This window comes from Hyperolius riggenbachi, chromosome 8 (genome assembly GCF_040937935.1).
Source record: "Hyperolius riggenbachi isolate aHypRig1 chromosome 8, aHypRig1.pri, whole genome shotgun sequence".
Lineage (NCBI taxonomy): Eukaryota > Metazoa > Chordata > Amphibia > Anura > Hyperoliidae > Hyperolius > Hyperolius riggenbachi.
Window position 1 is genome coordinate 283,943,066 of NC_090653.1, and position 20,057 is coordinate 283,963,122.

Here is a 20,057-nt window from a genome sequence, read left to right on the forward strand (position 1 = left end):
TGAGCTATACCAGCCTGCATGGTACAATGGTATGGGGGTGGGGGCTATGAAGGAGAGGGGCGGCCAAGCCTCCCCCTCTCCCCTAGAGCCCTTGTCCAAGCAATGGACAGAGGGCTCTTCCCCACCTCCGGTGCCCCAGGAGGAGGTGGGGGCCTATATGACACCCGGGGGTGTTCATGGTGGCATCTGAGAGTCCCCTTTAAGAATGGGACACCCAGATTCCAGGCCCCTTCCCAGGTGAAATGAGTATAGGAGAACAAAGTACCCCTTACCCATTTCCACAAAGGGTTAAATTGAAGTCCTTTAATGTTCTTAAAGGAACCTTATCTGAGAGGGATATGGATGTTTCCTTTTGAACAATTCCAGTTGCTTGTCAGTCCTGATGATCTCTTTGGCTGCAGTAGTGGCTGAATCACACACCTGAAACAAGCATGCAGCTAATCCAGTTTGACTTCAGTCAGAGCACCTGATCTGCATGCTTGTTCAGGGACTGTGGCCAAAAGTATTAGAGACACAGGATCCTTCTCTGTAGGTTCTCTGGCCCAAGGGCCCCGGAGCAGTCGCAGACTCTGTACCCCCTGTTGGTACGCCACTGGACCCCATGTATTGTAGTTACACCACTGCCTTAGGGTACATTGGGGCAAAGAAGAATATGATAAATATAATCTTTTTGGGGGGAAGTAGTGACTGATAGCATTTGTGATTTATTATTTTTGAATCCTGGCTAGGGTCAGTACCTATTCAGTAAGGAGTTCAGGGCAAGACTCCCTAACACTGCAGGGTGGCCTCTTGAGTGTGTCTCAGTGGCTGCAGCTCTTGAGCGCTTTGAGTCCATCAGGAGAAAAGCGCCATACAAATGTTTGGATTTCATATTATTATTTTCACAGCCAGCAATTACCGCGTTGACAGTGTGAAGCAATGCTGTCTAGAAGGCTCTGTGCACTATGGAAAGCAGTTGGAGTGTCACAAAAGACTGGCAGAAATAAAGACAGAGCGGAGGCTGCCCTGTTCAATGGCTTTCGCATCATGCTGCATACATGCTAAAAATTATTTTGAGAAGGGGTTGTCTCTTGTGATGTCTGGAGGGCCTCCCAGGTAAGTAACGTCTATCATTTACTCACCCCGATCTGCTCTGATCTGATAATGAGGGTTTCAGTGATGTCATAATCAGGTGTTCATTTAAAAATAGCACCACAAAAAAAAGATGCAGGGTGATGCTGGTAATGACATCTTGCTACTAAGGTTAATTAACAATTTCAGTCCACAGGGATTTTTCACCTTATGCAACAGAGCAATTTTCACCTCCCATTCATTCGCCAATAACTTTATCAGTACTTATCACAATGAATTGATCTATATTTTGTTTTTTTCCGCCACTAATTAGACTTACTTTGGGAGGCACATTTTTTCTAAGAATTATTATTTTTTAAATGCATTTTCACAGGAATATTAAGAAAAAAAATGGAAAAAAAAACATTATTTCTCAGTTTTCGGCCATTATAGCTTTAAAATAATACATGCTACCATAATTAAAACCTATGAATTTTATTTGCCCATTTGTCTCGGTTATTACACCATTTAAATGATGTCCCTATCACAATGTATGGCTCCAATATTTTATTTGGAAATAAAGGTGCATTTTTTTAGTTTTGCGTCCATCACTATTTACAAGCTTATTATTTAAAAAATGTTCGTAATATACCCTCTTCACATGTATATTTAAAAAGTTCAGACCCTTAGGTAACTATTTATGTTTTGTTTAAATTGTATTTTCTTTTTCCATTAAAAATTTTATTTGGGTAATTTTTGGTGTGGGAGTTAAACAGTTAATTTCAAATGTAATAATGTGGGTTTATTTTGTTAAAAAATGTATGTAGATGTAGTTTTACTATTTGGCCACAAGATGGCCACAGTGAGATTTGTTTCTTTTTTTTTTGTCCTGGAAGTGAGAACTCGCTTCCAGGAAGCACTAAGAGGTTGGGAAACTTTTTTTTTTCATAAAGACTGCAGCCTCTGATGAGAAGCCGTCGGTTTTTCTGCTGGGGACTTAGATCGATGAATGGGAACTATATTCCCATTCATTGATCTTTGGGCTAACAGGGGGCGGCACAGGGGCGAGTGGGAGCGATCGCGCGTGGGGGCACGCCGAAGCTCCGCAGCAGCAGCACGTGTTTTAGAAATGTCCTAAAATATGAAATAACCTTAGTAACAAGATGTCATTACTGGCATCAAGAATTATTACACATAATCGTAATCAAAATTTAAATGAAATCGGGGGAGGGGGGGCGGGACTGGGGTTAACTTACCTATGTGTTTGCCTTATACAATGCGCTCCATTCATGTCCCATATCGCATTCCACGTCACTCCCATTCTTCCTTCTACCGGGTTGAAGAAGGAAGCATGGAGGTGTTGTGGAATGCAACTTGGCGCATGGGTAAGTTAACCCTCTCTTTGCCGCGGGCAGCCCAGTCTCATTTAAATTTCAACTTATTACGAGGACGTAGCTACTCGTAATGTGTCAAGCCTATTACCTGGTCCCGGCAATTGTGTCTCCTCCACTCCCTGGTTAGTTTGCAGGAGTCCTGCAGCCAGCCAATCACCATGTGGGGACTGAAGCTGCATGGTGATTGGCTGACTGCAGGACAGCTGCAAACTAGCTAGGAAGTGGAGGAGATGCGATTTCCCGGGAGCAGGTAATGTATCCCTTCACCCCGCCTACTCTCACACTGAACCCTCCCTCTATCTATGCCTAAACCTAAGACCCCCCTGTTGCCTATTAACCCTATCCACACCACCCCTGCTGCCAAACCCTACCCATTCCACCCCCACTACCTAACCCTAGCCACTTCACCTCGGCTGCCTATCTCTAACTACTCCCCGTGCATGCCTAGCCCTAACCCCCTGCCTAATTGAACCTACTTCCTGCCGCCATAGGTGGCAATAGTAAAAGCCGCAATTAGCAGCAAGGAGGTTAAATAATGGTGCCCTATGTGCCCGCCATTTATCGGGTGCCATAATTAACCTCCTTGTAGCTAATCAAGGCTTTTACTATTGCTGCCTATTGTTCCAGCGTGCGTTCCACTCTCGTCACTTCCTACAATGCCGCCCACTGTACTGTAACTGGGTGGCATTGCAGGAAGTGATGAGAGTGGAACACACGCTGGAACTCGGAAGAGGCGAGTCCTCCCCACCTGCTGTCTGACAATATAAGCTGCTGCATTAATAGCCGGAGGGAGAGCTCAGATCGGGGGACTCAGGCATTAATAGCCGGAGGGGGAGCGCAGATCGGGGGACTCAGGCATTAATAGCCGGAGGGGGAGCGCAGATCGGGGGACTCAGGCGTTAATAGCCGGAGGGAGAGCTCAGATCGGGGGACTCAGGCATTAATAGCCGGAGGGGGAGCGCAGATCGGGGGACTTAGGCATTAATAGCCGGAGGGGGAGCGCAGATCGGGGGACTCAGGCATTAATAGCCGGAGGGGGAGCTCAGATCGGGGGACTCAGGCATTAATAGCCGGAGGGGGAGCGCAGATCGGGGGACTTAGGCATTAATAGCCGGAGGGGGAGCTCAGATCGGGGGACTCAGGCATTAATAGCCGGAGGGGGAGCGCAGATCGGGGGACTCAGGCATTAATAGCCGGAGGGGGAGCGCAGATCTGGGGACTCAGGCATTAATAGCCGGAGGGGGAGCGCAGATCAGGGGACTCAGGCATTAATAGCCGGAGGGGGAGCGCAGATCAGGGGACTCAGGCATTAATAGCCGGAGGGGGAGCGCAGATCAGGGGACTCAGGCATTAATAGCCGGAGGGGGAGCGCAGATCAGGGGACTCAGGCATTAATAGCCGGAGTGGGAGCACAGATCGGGGGACTCAGGCATTAATAGCCGGAGGGGGAGCGCATATCGGGGGACTCAAGTGAGGGAGGGGGGGTCCGACCCCACTCCCCGCCACTGTGCCCAGTACCCCCTTCCTGCTTGCTACCCCCTCCAGGCTACCTATCCGGGGGGGGGGGGGGGGGGAGTGGTGTTTTTTTCATAAATTTGCCTTAGGCGGCAAAAAGTCTAGAATCGGCCCTGCCTGCAGACGTTTTATTATGTGTCACACTGTCCTCAGAGGAGTAAATGTACCCCAGGGTGTCATGGAAAACACTTAAGGGCTGGTTCACACTGGGCGCTTTTGCTTCGCTTTTCTGATTGCCAGCGATCAGCAAAGTGCTGCAGCTAATGTATCCCTATGGGTTCATTCTCACTCCAGTGTTTGTGATTTGAAGAAATGCTGCAGTTACTGTAACCCTACGGGATAATTCTCACTGCAGGATTTCCGATTTCAACAAACGCACTGCATGCAGCGTTTTGGGGATGATCTCCCTGTGATTCTCATTCTATTGAACGGTAATCACAAGTGCAAATCACGGTAAAAAACTTGATTGAGTGAGGGCTTGATTCAGTAAACCGTGCTAAGTGTTAGCACGCCTGTGAAAAGCCCTATATCACGCCTAAAGTTAGTTTAGGCATGATAAATTCACATTGCGCTCAAAGTCCCGTGCGCAAACAGAGCGGTGCGCGTGAAACGTTGCATCGCGGTGTGACAAAAACGGCGCACCCGATGCGCCTATAAGGTCGCAGTGGGTGCGACCTTATAGGCGCATTGGGTACGCCGTTTTTGTCGCACCGCGATGTGACATTTCGCGCACACCGCGCTGTGTGCGCGCAAAGTTTTGCACACGAGACTTTGCGCGCGATGTGAATTTAGTAAACGGTGCTAACCCAGTTAGCACCCTAGTTATCACGCCCAAAGTCTTCAGGCGTGCTAACTGGGTTAGCACCATTTACTGAACCAAGCCCCAAATGGGAACTGGCCCTAGGAGATCTGTTTGTTATCATTTTATCTGCAGATTCTTTATAGAGGCACCCCGAAGCTGGATAGTGGGGGAACCACAAAATGTCACAGTTGAAGTTTATGATTGGTGGGAAGATTGCCCTGTCACAATATCGTTACTGAGCTACCCGGATAGAAATGTCACTTTTGATTCCCAGAAGCTGATACTGACCAGAGCGAATCAACACCAAGGAAACATCACTCTTCTGGTAAGTGGGGTTATGCCATGTGTTTTCCTGGCAACAGGTCCCTCACAGGGGCATAACAATAGCCTATCTGACAAATGCGATGTGCTCCTGGTCTGAACTGGCACCAAGCAGGAACTTATAGAATTTATGGAGAGACTTAATAGGAATGATAATAATATAAAGTTGACTTATACAGTCAGTCCACACATTCCTTGAGCTTTTTGGATTTAAAACTTGAAGCCAAAGAGGGCAAATTGATTACCTCCACTTACCGTTAACCCACTCCAGGCAATAGCTTATTGCATGCATCCAGCCATCACCCGCCATCGTTGGTTAGAAGGGTACCCTATGGGCAGTTTATACGACTGCATCATAACTGCTCTACAGATGAAGCCTTCCGACAGGAAGCTAGAAGCATGTATGATAGGTTTCGAGTAAGGGGTTATTTCCATTGAATCCTACACAGAGCACTAAGAAAGGCCTGGAATGTCAATAGAGAAGCTTTATTACAGGATGGAGATATTGAAAATGAACAAAAAGATAGTCATTTAAGGTTAATTAGTCAGTATGGAGCCCATTGGGAATGTTTTGCGAAATCCTTGAAAAAAAATTGGGGCATATTGACAGCCTCACCAGAAATACAAAGTATAGAAGGTCCAAGACCTCTAATGACTGCGAAACGTGACAAAATTCGCAAGCTAAGTTAGTTCACAGCGAATATATAAGGGATAATTCCACGTGGCTAAATAGACACATTCCTAATGGCACTTACCGTTGTGCCAAATGTAAGCTGTGCCCATATATAGAGAAGGGTAGATAACAAACATTTTAGTAATTGTTTGGGAATGAAACAGTGTGAGATTTGATCATGTATAAATTGCTAGACTACAAGAGTTGTATACATGATCGAGTGTCCCTGTGGTCTGAAGTACTGTATATTGGAAAGACTAAAAGAACGATGAAGGATAGAATTTTGGAGCACTTTAGACTCCTTGAAGATAATGATGAGGAAAAGAGCTTTCTGGCAGTTCATTATGCTGAAGTACATGGAAACAATCTGAGTGGAACAAAGGTGAAGGGGATCTACAGATTAAATATTTCCAATAGAAGGGGAACTTATGACTATGGTCTCTATTCACTAAAGCGTGATAACTCAGTTGTCACATGTAAAGGCTTTGCACGTGCAACGTATCCAGTGTTGCTCGGATACCTCATTATCCTATTCGAGTTTGGTCGAATTCGGATAGTAAACTATCCGAATTCACTCGAAGTTTGATATTCGAGTTAATCGAATATCCGATTCCACCTCGGATATCCGACATCACTATCCGAGTCTGTATTCGAGTAAAATATTCGAGCTGGCCTTAAATAGCTTTTAAAACTTGTATTGGAGGTCAATGATGCATAAAACCACCTTTTTTATGAAGAAGAACATCAAGTGATTATCTGGTGATGTTTTAGTTATAAAAAAGGTATCAAAAATAGTAAATTAACTTCATGAAAAGTGTTGGCATGAGAAGGTGTGTCCAAAATGGTTGTAAGTTGGAAGTCTTCATTTACGTCGTCTTCATCTTCTTCTTCTATATCTTCTTCTTCTATATCTTCTTCTTCTATATCTTCTTCTTCTATATCTTCTTCTTCTTCTAGATCTTCTTCTTCTTCTTCTTCTTCTTCTTCTTCTTCTAGATCTTCTTCTATATCTTCTTCTTCTATATCTTCTCCTTCTCCTTCTTCTTCTTCTTCTATATCTTCTTCTTCTTCTTCTTCTTCTTCTTCTATATCTTCTTCTTCTTCTTTTTCTTCTTCTATATCTTCTTCTTCTTTGTTTTCTATAGCTTCTTCTTCTTCTTCTTCTTCTTCTATATCTTCTTCATCTTCTTCTTCTATATCTTCTTCTTCTATATCATCTTCTTCTTCCTCTTCTTCTCTATCATTATATTATGTGTCTTGGACACCTCTAAATTAAGTACAATATTTTTTTTTCAAATTGATGCAGGCAGGAGGCAGCTATTTTTGAGCGTAATAGCTGGTGGCGCATGGGCAGCAGCAACTTGTAATGTGTTCCCTGGCAGTGGAGAGGAGACACAGACAGCAGGAGGAAATATAACAGCAGGCAGCGTGAGGATAAGTGTGTGGCAGACTGGCATTTGGCAGCAGGCAGGAGGGCAGGCAACGAGCCATAATAGGCCCTGGGTCCTAGCGGTGGTTCCAGGGCCGTAAATGAACATCATGAGGTTCCAGACAGCGGTCGTGAAGCCCACATTGTGTCCAATACACAATTGGGACAGCACAGTTTTCAACCCGGACACCTCTAAAATAATTTAATTTTTTTTTTTCAAAATAATGCAGCTATTGTTGAGTGTAATAGCTGGTGGCGCATGGGCAGCAGCACCTTGTAATGTGTTCCCTGGCAGTGGAAACACACAGACAGCATGAGGAAATACAGCAGCAGGCAGCGTGAGGAGGATGAGTGTGTGTGGCAGACTGGCATTTGGCAGCAGGCAGGAGGGCAGGCAGCGAGACATAATAGGCCCTGGGTCCTAGCGGTGGTTCCAGGGCCGTAAATAAACATCACGAGGTTCCAGACAGCGGTCGTGAAGCCCACATTGTGTCCAATACACAATTGGGACAGCACAGTTTTCAACCCGGACACCTCTAAATTAATTACAATTTTTTTTTTCAAAATAATGCAGGGCAGGCAGCTATTTTTGAGCGTAATAGCTGGTGGCGCATGGGCAGCAGCACCTTGTAATGTGTTCCCTGGCAGTGAAGACACAGACAGCAGGATGAAATACAGCAGCAGCAGCAGCAGGTGTAATGTGTGTGTGCGCCACTTCATGTCCCCCTCTCGCCGACAACAGGGGCCAGGAATTCGCCTTCCACCCAAGCCTGGTTCATTTTGAGAAACGTCAGTCTGTCCACAGACTTGTGAGACAGACGAGATCGTTTCTCAGTGACGTCTCCACCGGCTGCACTGAAGCAACGCTCTGACAGTACGCTGGAAGGGGGGTAGAAGAGCACTTCCAGGACGTACTGCGCAAGCTCGCTCCAGATCGGCAGATGCTTGACCCAATACTCCATGGGATCAACAGGGGCAACGCTGTCAAGCCCGCTGAAGGACCCCATGTAGTCAGCCACCATGCGGGTCAAGCGCTGTCTGTGACTGGAGGAGAAGGATGCTGCTGCAGGCACCTCCTCTCTAGTCCCTGGCAGCTCTACACTCATGTAGAGCTCGTTGGTCAGAGACAGCAGGTCTGTGGTGCGTGTGCGCTTGCTGCTGGTGGATGCAGGCACCTGCTGCTGCCTCTGTGCTGGCTGGACAGTGGGGGTGGATGGCTCAGGGAAGGCTTCCTGCAAGCACTCAACAAGGGACAGCTGCAAATCCCTCATTTGTTGCGCACGGTCTCCTCCTGCAGGCAGGAACTGGCTGAGCTTTCCCTTCAGACGTGGGTCCAGCATCATGCAGATCCAGATGTCCTCCCTCTTCTTCATCTGGATGACCCTTGGGTCCTTGCGCAGGCACCTCAGCATGAGCGCTGCCATTGGGAAGAGTCTTGCTACGTCTGCTGGCACATCATCGGCAGCCCCAGAGCCGACAGTGCTGTCCTCCTCTTCCTCTGCCCCCTCCACCTCATCCTCTCTCCACCCCCGCACCAGTCCAGCTGCGCTCTGCTGCTCCCACTCATCAGCAGCAAGGTCAGGGACCTCCACCAACTCCAAGCCCTCCTCCTCAGAGGTGGCCTGTGAAGCTGCCTACAGCTCCTGCTGGTCCAAGGCTGCCGCTCCCTCTTCCACCAGTGCATACAGGGCCCTGTCCAGCACACACACCAAGGGGACCCACTCGCACAACATTGCATGATCCCTGCTTACCATGTTGGTGGCCTGCAGGAAGGGTGCTAGGACTGAGCACACCTGCTGCATGTGCCCCCAGTCCTCGGTGGAGATGATGGACGGGAGGTTGGTGGCGGCACGCCCAGTTGCAGTGATGGATGCAACTGTTGCTCGTGCAACGTACTGGCTGACAGCCTGCCTCTGTTCAACCAGACGCTCCAACATTGCCAGGGTGGAGTTCCAGCGAGTTGGAACATCGATCATGAGCCGGTGCTGTGGCAGGTGCAGCTCCTTCTGCACCTCTTCCAGGCTCACCACGGCTGCAGGCGAGTGCCGGAAATGGCGCACAACCTTCCTTGCCGCCTCAAGGAGTCTGTCCATCCCCTGGTAGGTCCACAGGAACTTTTGGACTATCAGGTTTAGGACGTGCGCCAGGCAGGGGATGTGGGTCAGGTCTCCCTTGTTGATGGCAGCAACAAGGTTTGCCCCATTGTCGGACACCACCTCTCCGACTCTGAGGCCTCTGGGGGTCAGCCAATTCCTCTCCTGCTCTCGGAGTTTGGCCAGGACGTGGTTTGCCGTCAGTTTGGTCTTCCCAAGGCTGACCAATTCCAGCAGCGCTTGGCAGTGGCGGGGCTTCACGCTGCTGCTGAGGCGGGGGGTTTGGGCTGGTGTGCCGGAGGATGGAAGCGGATCAGAGGAACCTGCTGCTATTCCGCTGACCCTGCATGGTGGCAACACCCACTGCGTTGTTGCTGCTGCTGCTCTGACAGTGCCCGATGCTCCTTCCCCCTCCTCACCCCCTTCCACCAAGCTGACCCAATGCACGGTGAAGGACAGATAGCGGCCTGTCCCAAACTGGCTGCTCCACGAGTCCATGGTGACGTGGACCCGTTGACCCACCGCGTGATCCAGCCCTCTCCCGACATTGGCCATCACAGAGCGGTGAAGTGCAGGGATGGCCGTGCGTGTGAAATAATGTCGGCTGAGGATTGGCCAATCGGGGGCTGCACACATCAGGAGCGCACGCATGTCGCTCCCCTCCTGCACAAGGGAATAAGGCAGGAGTTGGGAGCACATGGCCCATGCCAGCAAGCCATTCAGCTGACGCACGCGACAGCTGCTGGGAGGCAGAACTCTGACCACCCCCTGGAAGGTGTCGCTGAGCAGGGTCTGGCGACGCCTTTTGCTGGCACGGGAATCAGTGGAGGGAGCAGAGGAGGAGGCCACTGAGGACTGGCTGCCAGAACAGGCCTCAGTGTCGGGGGCAGGAGTTGCAGAGGGAGGAGGAGCAGTGCGTTTCTGAAAAACTCCTGCTGGTGCTGCTGGAGGAGGTGGAGGAGGGCAGGTGGCTGCTGCCAACGGCTTCGCAGTGGTGGCGGGTCTGCCACTGCCAGCTTCCTTCAACTTCATGAACTCCTCATGCTCATGAAAGTGTTTCCCTGCAAGATGGTTGACCAGAGAGGTGGTGCCAAACGCAGAGGGCTCCTTCCCTCTGCTGAGCTGCTTGCGGCACTGGTTGCAGGTGGCATACTTGCACTCCACAGGGTGAAGTAATTCCAAATTGGGGAGGTGAAGTTGCCCCTTCGGCTGGAAGGTGCTGCTGCCGCTGCTCTCCCTGTGGTGGTTGGGGGGGGGGGGGTTATTGGTGCGGCTGGTGGTGGCACTGGCAGAACTTGTCTCCGGATCAGCACGCTGTGTGGCCTGCATACCACGCCCACTTGTGATCCTGCCCATGCCTGCGATGCTGATCCTTCTAGCAAGGCCCACAGATGCATCCTCCTCCTCAGAGCGGATGACATTCCCACTCCCAGGACCTGGCACCCAGTCTCTGTTCTTCACCGTGTCATCATCATCCTCCCCCTCCGCAAACATGTCCTGCTGGGATCCCCCAAACTCCCCTTCTGCATGCATGGGCGGATGGACAGTCACCACTGTCTGAATGTCCAAAGCATCATCCCCCAAAGTGCCCATCAGCATTCCTTCCTCCTCCAATTCTGCCGCAACAGCACTTCATAACCCCGCTGTGCTTGGGGATATGAAGGTGCTGAGTGACAGGGTGCTGGTGTCGCCCGCTGGGGCTGGAGAACTGCACTCCTCCTCCTCCTCTCCCCCAGGCAGTGCTGGTCGGCTGCTGCTGCTCTTGCAAACAGGAGTGGTGGCGGGGGTGGAGGACTCGGTTCCAGAGCTAATGGTGGCCTGCTCATCCACCATCAGTTCCACCACAGCGTCTGCGTCCTTCTCCTCAATAGGACGGCTACGACCTGGCGGTGGGAGGAACATCTGCGCCACATGCTGCTGCTGCTGCTGCTGTGTCTCTGCAGTGTGACTCCCAGCTGTTGGGTGGCCAAGGCGTCCATGGCCAGTGGCTAATGGCGGAATAGCCACTGGTGCAGACGCAGAACTGCGCATGGTGGTGGTGGCACGGCTGCCACGCCCACGACCTCCTCTCTTGGCGATGCCCTTGCTGCCCTTGCTGCCCCTGCCCAAACCGCGGCTGCCAGTGCCAGACATCGTATATTTTTAATATTATACAAATGAAAAAAAAAACTTATGTATGTAAAGGCGGGTGGGACAAGTGGGGCACTTTAATGGGGTGGGACTGGTGGTGGTGGGTGTGTGAGGTGATGGACAGGTGTACTCTACAGCAGAAATCGGTGTAGCGCTAACGAGAGAGTGCGCAGTGCGCACACAAAGACCCTAGCTGACGCTGACTGACGGTGTCCCTATACACAGACTACAGTACAGTACAAGTCAGCAAATACCCAATAGAAGTAATATAAAAAATTAGGACGGGTGTAGCACTAAAGAGAGGGTGCGGACAGCGCAGACGTGCACTGCACACACAAAGCCCCTAGGTGACGCTGACTGACGGTGTCCCTAAACACAGACTACAGTACAGTACAAGTCAGCAAATACCCAATAGAAGTAATATAAAAAATTAGGACGGGTGTAGCACTAAAGAGAGGGTGCGGACAGCGCAGACGTGCACTGCGCACACAAAGCCCCTAGGTGACGCTGACTAACGGTGCCCCATTACACAGACTACAGTACAGTACAAGTCAGCAAATACCCAATAGAAGTAATATAAAAAATTAGGACGGGTGTAGCACTAAAGAGAGAGTGCGGACAGCGCAGACGTGCACTGCACACACAAAGCCCCTAGGTGACGCTGACTGACGGTGTCCCTAAACACAGACTACAGTACAGTACAAGTCAGCAAATACCCAATAGAATATAAAAAATTAGGACGGGTGTAGCACTAAAGAGAGGGTGCGGACAGCGCAGACGTGCACTGCACACACAAAGCCCCTAGGTGACGCTGACTAACGGTGCCCCATTACACAGACTACAGTACAGTACAAGTCAGCAAATACCCAATAGAAGTAATATAAAAAATTAGGACGGGTGTAGCACTAAAGAGAGGGTGCGGACAGCGCAGACGTGCACTGCGCACACAAAGACCCTAGGTGACGGTGACTGACGGTGTCCCTATACACAGACTACAGTACTGTACAAGTCAGCAAATACCCAATAGAAGTAATATAAAAAATGAGGACGGGTGTAGCACTAAAGAGAGGGTGCGGACAGCGCAGACGTGCACTGCGCACATAAAGACCCTAGGTGACGGTGACTGACGGTGTCCCTATACACAGACTACAGTACAGTACAAAACAGCAAATACCCAATAGAAGTAATATAAAAAATTAGGACGGGTGTGGCACTAAAGAGAGGGTGCGGACAGCGCAGACGTGCACTGCGCACATAAAGACCCTAGGTGACGGTGACTGACGGTGTCCCTATACACAGACTACAGTACAGTACAAAACAGCAAATACCCAATAGAAGTAATATAAAAAATTAGGACGGGTGTGGCACTAAAGAGAGGGTGCGGACAGCGCAGACGTGCACTGCACACACAAAGACCCTAGGTAAGACGGTGACGGACGGTCCCTATACACAGACTAAAGTACTACTACAGTACTAACAAATCTAGCTAAACAATAGAACAGGTGTGACTAGATTACAGAGAGCAGATACAGGACAGACAGGTATAGCAGTAAAGCTGGGCCTTGCTAACTACAAAATAGTACAAATCTATCTAACACAGAAGTAGTAGACTAGTACAGTAGAGTAGGACAGGTGAGAGCACAGGTAAGGTAACTAGAGACTAGAGCACAGAGCAGGGCAGGCTGCCTTGCCTAGGCACAGGGCCTAGCTGCTGGCTGCAGCTGCCTGCAGCAGCACCAGTGAGTCTCCCTCCCTCCCTAGTCCCTAATCACACAAACTAAACTGCCTAAAATACATGACCCGGCAGCGTTCATAACTCACCCCCTATTCTAACCAAATAAACCTCCCCTCGTCCAACCACCAACATTCTCAACACCCACTCTTTTTTTTTTTTTTTTTTTTTTTTATATATTAAACAGCAATGACCGACACTTCTCTCTACACTCATTCCCAATAATAACAACGACTCCTTCTTTCGTTGGAGTGATATTTAATGTCGGCCACAGCTTCATCACAACAATACAGGAAAATAAATAACAGTCAAATTAACATTAACACATCAAACTACAACAATGTAAACATAACCTCAGATTCTTGCATAAATTTCATCCCCCCTAACTGGCCGGTGGCGACTGAGGAGCCCCCCATCTTGAAATAACTTCCACACACGATCTGCATGAAAACCGAACAACGGCCGTCCCAAACCATGCCAGAAGTTCCCTGGGCTAACATGCAACTTAGAAGTTACTCACCGTCTATAAACATACCAACCAATGTTATCCCCCATCAATTTGTAAAGCTCCTGCATTTTTAACCACAAAAGCACATATTCCGACTCCTCAGCCCCATTTAACCACCATTACCAGCAGAGGGGACCGCCACCGCAAGCCTGCAGTGACCCCTTACTGCTGGCGCGCCCGCCAACCCTCTACAGCCCCCTCCAGCTTATCCTTGATATCCAAGTTAAAGATATCCGATCCCACCTCGTTCAAATGAACGCCATCCCCTGCACAATACATGTCTTGCCCCCTCAACTCAACATGCTTCACCACCATGTCCCCAGATTGAACCAAAAACTTTTTCATCGCTCTGTTAACTTTTACTCTGGCCCTTTCCACCGCCCTGTGGTTCCGAGCACCACGCCAAACCCGGCGTGGGACCATTTCCGACCACATCAACCTCACTTTCGGGATAAGAGTGCGGATCGCCATTAGATTCCCTTTTATGACCCGTAACAGGGCCCTAAAAGCAACCTGAGCCATATCATTCCCCCCCAAATGCAAGACTAAAATGTCCGGCCATGGAAACAAAACTAGCTGCTCCTTAAAGTACGGCATGAACTTTGGCCAGCACATACCCCCCACCCCAAACCAAAATACCCGCGCAATGCTCACGTCCAATCCCAGTTGTAGGCCGCTCTGCCTAAGAGCCGCACGTTTTTCTGCACGGCGCACATAAGAGTGGCCCATTATCCAAACCACGCACCGGCCGATACCTGCAAGATAATAAAAGAAAAACAAATGCACCCAGTTGAAGAAACGTTTTTCATTGCATAACCTGGCCCTATCAGTTACAAGACAAGACAAATAACATTTATATTGCGCTTTTCTCCTTGCGGACTCAAAGCGCCAGAGCAGAGCAGCAGCCACTAGGGCGCGCTCTATTGGCAGTAGCAGTGTAAGGGAGACTTGCCAAAGGTCTCCTACTGAATTAGTGCTGGCTTACTGAACAGGCAGAGCCGAGATTCGAACCCTGGTCTCCTGTGTCAGAGGCAGAGCCCTTAACCATTACACCATCAGCTCCATTACTCCCCCCCCAACTCACTCACTACCCGTTCGACCCGGCCCGGCCGCACATAAGACCTGAACCTGCTAGACTGCCATCTACCGATCTTCATCAACGCGTTTGTTGCCAGCCCCAACCGGGCGGCCTCCGTGGCCGCCCCGATCCTAAAGGAATGTGAAGCGTATTCCCTTTCCTGCAATCCCATATTACTAATACACTTTCTCATCACAGAAACAAATTGAAAGCGAGACAGTGCAGACCCATCCTTATGAATTAGCAGATTACCCTCGTCATCCCCAGGCCTAACTGCCATGTAATTCTTCCACAGGGCCAAAGGACATGTGTGACATCCCACTAAAGGAAATAGGACTAGCTGCACCCCTTTTCCCACCTGATCCGTTTTAGACCTCCGTATCTTCACCCTTAAGGCTCCCTCCAGTTCCCACACATCCTTACACGCAAGCCCCCCGGCTCCCCGCCTGTTCGCACTGACTACCTCACTGACCCGCAAGGCACCGTAAAAGGCTAACCCGAAGGCCAGCTGAAACAAATGCACCTCAAAGGCGGAGAAACATACCTTCTCCAATTCTTTGAACATACCCTTCATTATTTCCCATGTCACTGGCCGTCTGCTATCATGCCCCTTATGCTCTTTTCTCCACCCTTTTAAAGCCTGCCTCACTACAAAATCCTTGGTAAAATCCTCCCATCTCCGCAATTTTGCCAAAAACGCCAAAGCTGCTACCCGGCGATCCATACCAGCCGGTGAGACCGCAGATTCCATCCAGAATCCAACCAGCCACGGAAAAAGATCCCTCCTACCTGCTGCGTCTTCACCCATAGACCAACGTCGGTGCCATTCATCCCATTCTGACCATACTTTATTGTAGGCCGTCCATGTACTTGGCGCTACTGATTTCCGAATCCACTGATGGAGTTCCCCTACAGCACTTCCCACACATAATCCGGGCATTTCTCCCCCGATCCTTGTGCTCCAGGTGCCAACTTCCGGAACCGATCCCACTGTAAACGAGACAACGCGTCAGCTATTTCATTTTTTGCTCCCGCAATATGTACCGCCCTAAAATATACATTAAATTTCAAACAGGACAGCACAAAGCGTCGTAGCAATCGTATAACCGGGGGAGAGGACGAGGACATGGAGTTCAGTGCCGCCACCACTGCCATGTTATCAGACCTAAAACTCACCGCCTTATTTCGCAGTTCATCCCCCCAAATTTCCACAGCCACCCACAAAGGGAATAATTCCAAAAAGGCCAAGTTACGAATTATGTCATGCTGAAGCCAAGCTGACGGCCACCGATCCGCACACCACTTACCCCCAAAAAACGCTCCGAAACCCACTGAGCCAGAGGCGTCTGTGAAAAGTTCAATGCTTTCCGTGTCGCGCCACGGGTCCAGCCAGTAGACCAGACCATTAAAATGAACCAAGAATTCCTTCCATACTGCCAAATCCTCCCGATGCTCTTTTTTTAATCGTATGAAGTGGTGCGGTTCGACCACGCCACACGTGGCCAGTGACAACCTCCGCGAGAAAACCCGCCCCATTGGAAGAACCCGACACGCGAAATTGAGCTTACCCAGCAACGATTGAAGCTGTTTCAGCGTTACCTTTCTAGCCCCCAGCACTTTCCCCACCACATCCAACAAATCTTCTACCTTGTCAGCCGGTAGTCTGCAAACCTGCGCCCCTGAGTCGATCTCAATACCCAGGAACCTCATTACCACCCCTGGACCCTCCGTTTTTTCCCTAGCAATTGGGACCCCAAATTCCGCGAACGTCCCCATCAAACCCTTTAGGGCCAGCTCGCACAACCTCGATCCCCCAGGGCCTACGCAAAAGAAGTCATCCAAATAATGGGTGATGGCCGAAATCCCCGTTCTTTGCCTGACCACCCATTCCAAGAAGGAGCTGAAGAGTTCAAAGTACGAGCAAGAGATGGAGCACCCCATTGGTAAACATGCGTCCACGTAAAAACTCCCGTCAAAGAAACATCCCAACAAATGCATGCTATCCGGATGTACCGGTAGTAGACGAAAAGCCGCCTCTACATCAGTCTTTGCCATTAACGCTCCCGGCCCCGCCTCCTTCACCAAGTCCAAAGCCATATCAAACGTTGCGTATTGGACCAAGGAGAGTTCCCGATCGATCCCGTCATTCACCGACCCCCCTTTTGGATACGATAAGTGGTGAATTAGCCTAAACTTGCCCAGCTCCTTCTTGGGGACCACCCCCAGCGGCGAAACGATCAAGCCTTCCACAGGCGGCTCCGCGAAAGGGCCTCTCATCCTTCCCAGTCCTACTTCCTTTGCAATCTTTTCTCTAACCACCGTTGCGTGAATCCTGGCTGATTTTAAATTTTTTGTATGTAATTGCCCTGCTTCCGCCGAAGAAGGGATGCGGAAGCCAACGTCAAACCCCTCCCTCAACAACCCAGCTGCCCTTTTGTCCTCATAGCGGTCTAGCCAAGGCTGCATCACCTCTAGCCTCACCGGGGTCCTCCCTTTTATTAGAACCGTCCCCTGGCCGCTTTGTAAAACTTGCTCCCCTCCCCCGCTTAAAACATTTGAAGGCTGGGTGCATCCCCCCACATACGGAACATTCGTGTTTAAATTTGCATGTTCCAACGAATCTACATTGCGATTCGTTATAGGCCCAACACACCCCCTTTCTGCCGGATCCGGACCCCCCAGCACCCGCCGGGGCAACGCTACCCTGAAAGGGCTGTGTGCTTCCTTGCCCGCCGTAAGCTTGCCACCCCCCTCCCGTTGAAAAAGATCCTCCCTTACCAGTCATGACCCGGAGCCAAATGCCAATGTCCTTGTGGCTCCAATCAAGGTCTGGCTGCACAGACATGCGCTGACGAAACTGTTCGTCATAACGCAGCCAAGACATACCCCCATGCGTCCTGTACGCTTCCCCAATAGTATCCTGATAGCAGAATAAAGCAGCGCACTTATCCGATGCCTTTTCCGCTATGATACTGGCCATGATGTTAAAAGCCTGAGACCAATTCCCAAAAGTCCTAGGTATAAGCCTGTAACGCCGACGGTCCTCGTCCTCCTCCTTCCGGTGCTCCTTGCCTTTGACCCATCTGTCAATGTTGAAGCGTTCCAAAGGCAACAGCGTAAATATGTCCACATATTCGCGTTTCCATATTTTTTCCCGTACCTCCTTTTTGATGTGCGCTCCCAGTGGCCCTTCGAAGCATGTGTAAGCATGCCCTTTGGCCAGATCCGAGATAGGGTGCGGTTTTTCCGCCTTGTCCCCTTTTTCTGCCCTGTCACCTTCTGCCCCACGATCTTCCGTAACCACCTCTGGAGCCGCGTTCCCAAGCACCCCATCCTCCCCAGTTACTGCTACAGCCGCCCCGCCTACCACCGTGCCACTAACCGACACCACTTCCCCCCACGGCTGCCAAACTGCCTCCAGGCCCCCACTGCCTCTCGCCGCAGCGTCACCACTACCCCCCAAACGTTCGAGTAAGGACTTAACCCCTAGCAACAAGCCCTGAATCGATTCACCACCTGCATTTACCCCCTCGCCTCTGTGACCCTGTGTAATGTGCGACAGTGAAAGTGGCAATAACTCACCAGCAGAACGCGCAGGGGTATCAAGCCTGCCGCTCGAAGAAGCTTCATCGCCAACTCCCCCTGAAGTCCCCTCGTTCCTGGCCGGGATCTGGGCCGGTGCCGGGGAAGACGTGCTGCTCCTCCAACTGACCGAGCCCGCCGCACCATCCTGTGAAGAAGCAGAAGAGGAAAGACCAGGCCGTAGAGAAGCACTGTCCGAAGCAACCACCCCTCCTGCCGAAAGACCCCCCATGCCCCCTTGAAGCGGGCCGACCGGCCAGGCCACACTTCCGCCTGCACCCACTGATAAGCTGCTGTTGCCTACACTAATCTGGCCTGCGCCTGCTCCCACTGGCTGTAGCACTATCCCCCCTGGGCCCTGCACCAGCATAAATGGGCCCCCCAGCGGCATCCACGCAGGCCCACTAACCCCCTGTGGCCCCATCTGCCCTGCTGCCTGACCCCCCAGCGCAATCCCCTGTATCAGTCCACCCCCCACTCCTGCTCCTCCACTAACCATACCGGCCAGCAATGGCTGCCCACGCTGATCCCCCGCCCCTCCCCCCGCAACACTGGCTTGCCTGGCTAGGTCAGCGGAACGCTCTGCTCCAGCTCAACCCCCCACTGACTCCGCCTGAGCCCCCCTGTCTCCTACAGTCCCCCCAGTGCCCAGCCCACTGCCAGAAGGCACAGCACCGCTGCCTCCCGCCGAGTGGCCGCCATCTTGCGACCCCCTGCCGCAATTACAAGCGCCGGCATTGCCGCGCTTACCTCCCTTGGTCTTCCCTTTCTTTTTCTTCCCCGCCCCCGATTCACTTACTGCTGATGCCGCTGTCCCCACCGCTCTTCCGCCGCTGCCACCCGCTCCATCTTGTCCCGGCCTGCCGCGGGATTCCGGCGGGGACGGGGAGAGCCGATCCACAAGCCTCCTGGCTCGCTTGGGGCGTGCGCCCGCGTCCGCCGGAGCCGCATCCCGGGCCGCCGTCTCCATAAGCCCCTGCAGCCAATCCACTCCCCGGGTAGCAGCCTCCTCCTGGAGGCACCGAGCCATGGCTGCCATTTCTTCCTCTGCCATCCTAACTACTGGGCCTAAACCTGATTCCCTAGCAGCAGAGAAACACACGATTTCTCTGGCTGCCAGCTAAGGAGGTAATGACCTCCTCCCCTTTCCTTCCTACAGCTCACTTCTCTCTCCTCCCCAGCCCCTCCCTGCCTCTCTCCAAACTCCTCCCTTCCCACACTTAACCCCTTCCACCCTGAAGTAAGTTCATTAGAACTTACCAGGGTCATGATGCTCTGGGCTAATTGCACAGAGCATTGCTATCTATCTAAAATACAAAGCAATACAGTTGAATATCAAGTGTTGGAGTGTAAAAACGCTTGGTTTAGAACAGTATAAATGCACTTGCACACAGACAAAAAGCACTGGAGCAGTTCTCTCAGTACAATCAGTCAGTAAGTCGCAAGCAGGAAGAGTGAGGCAAGATGGCGTCCGCTATTTATAGAGGGGGGCTTGGCCAGGCTCCCCCTCTGTGATTGGCTGCAGTCAGAGGGCTGGGAGCCCTCTGATTCACTTGTGAGGACTCGAGGTGACGTCTGGCGTGACGCTATCCGAGCTGGTGACGCTATCCGAGCTCGGATATTTCCGGATAGCTGCTTGCTATCCGAGTGCGCTCGGATAGCACAGCCCGGATAGCTAATACTATTCGAGCTCGGTATTCGAGCTCGAATAGTGAAAAAAGAGCTAGGATATCCGAGTATCTCGGATATC

The 20,057-nt window shown here is 51.0% G+C and overlaps 1 protein-coding gene across 3 annotated transcripts in view; it reads left to right on the top strand.

Annotated features, from left to right (window-relative positions):
- LOC137527947 (uncharacterized) overlaps nt 1–20,057 on the top strand; it is a 189,620-nt gene that overhangs the window by 73,271 nt on the left and 96,292 nt on the right. For all 3 annotated transcript variants that reach the window (XM_068249065.1, XM_068249067.1, XM_068249066.1), the window contains 2 exons: nt 888–1,095; nt 4,894–5,086. In XM_068249065.1, coding sequence (XP_068105166.1) covers nt 888–1,095; nt 4,894–5,086 — 401 coding nt within the window. The remainder of the gene's footprint in view (nt 1–887; nt 1,096–4,893; nt 5,087–20,057) is intronic.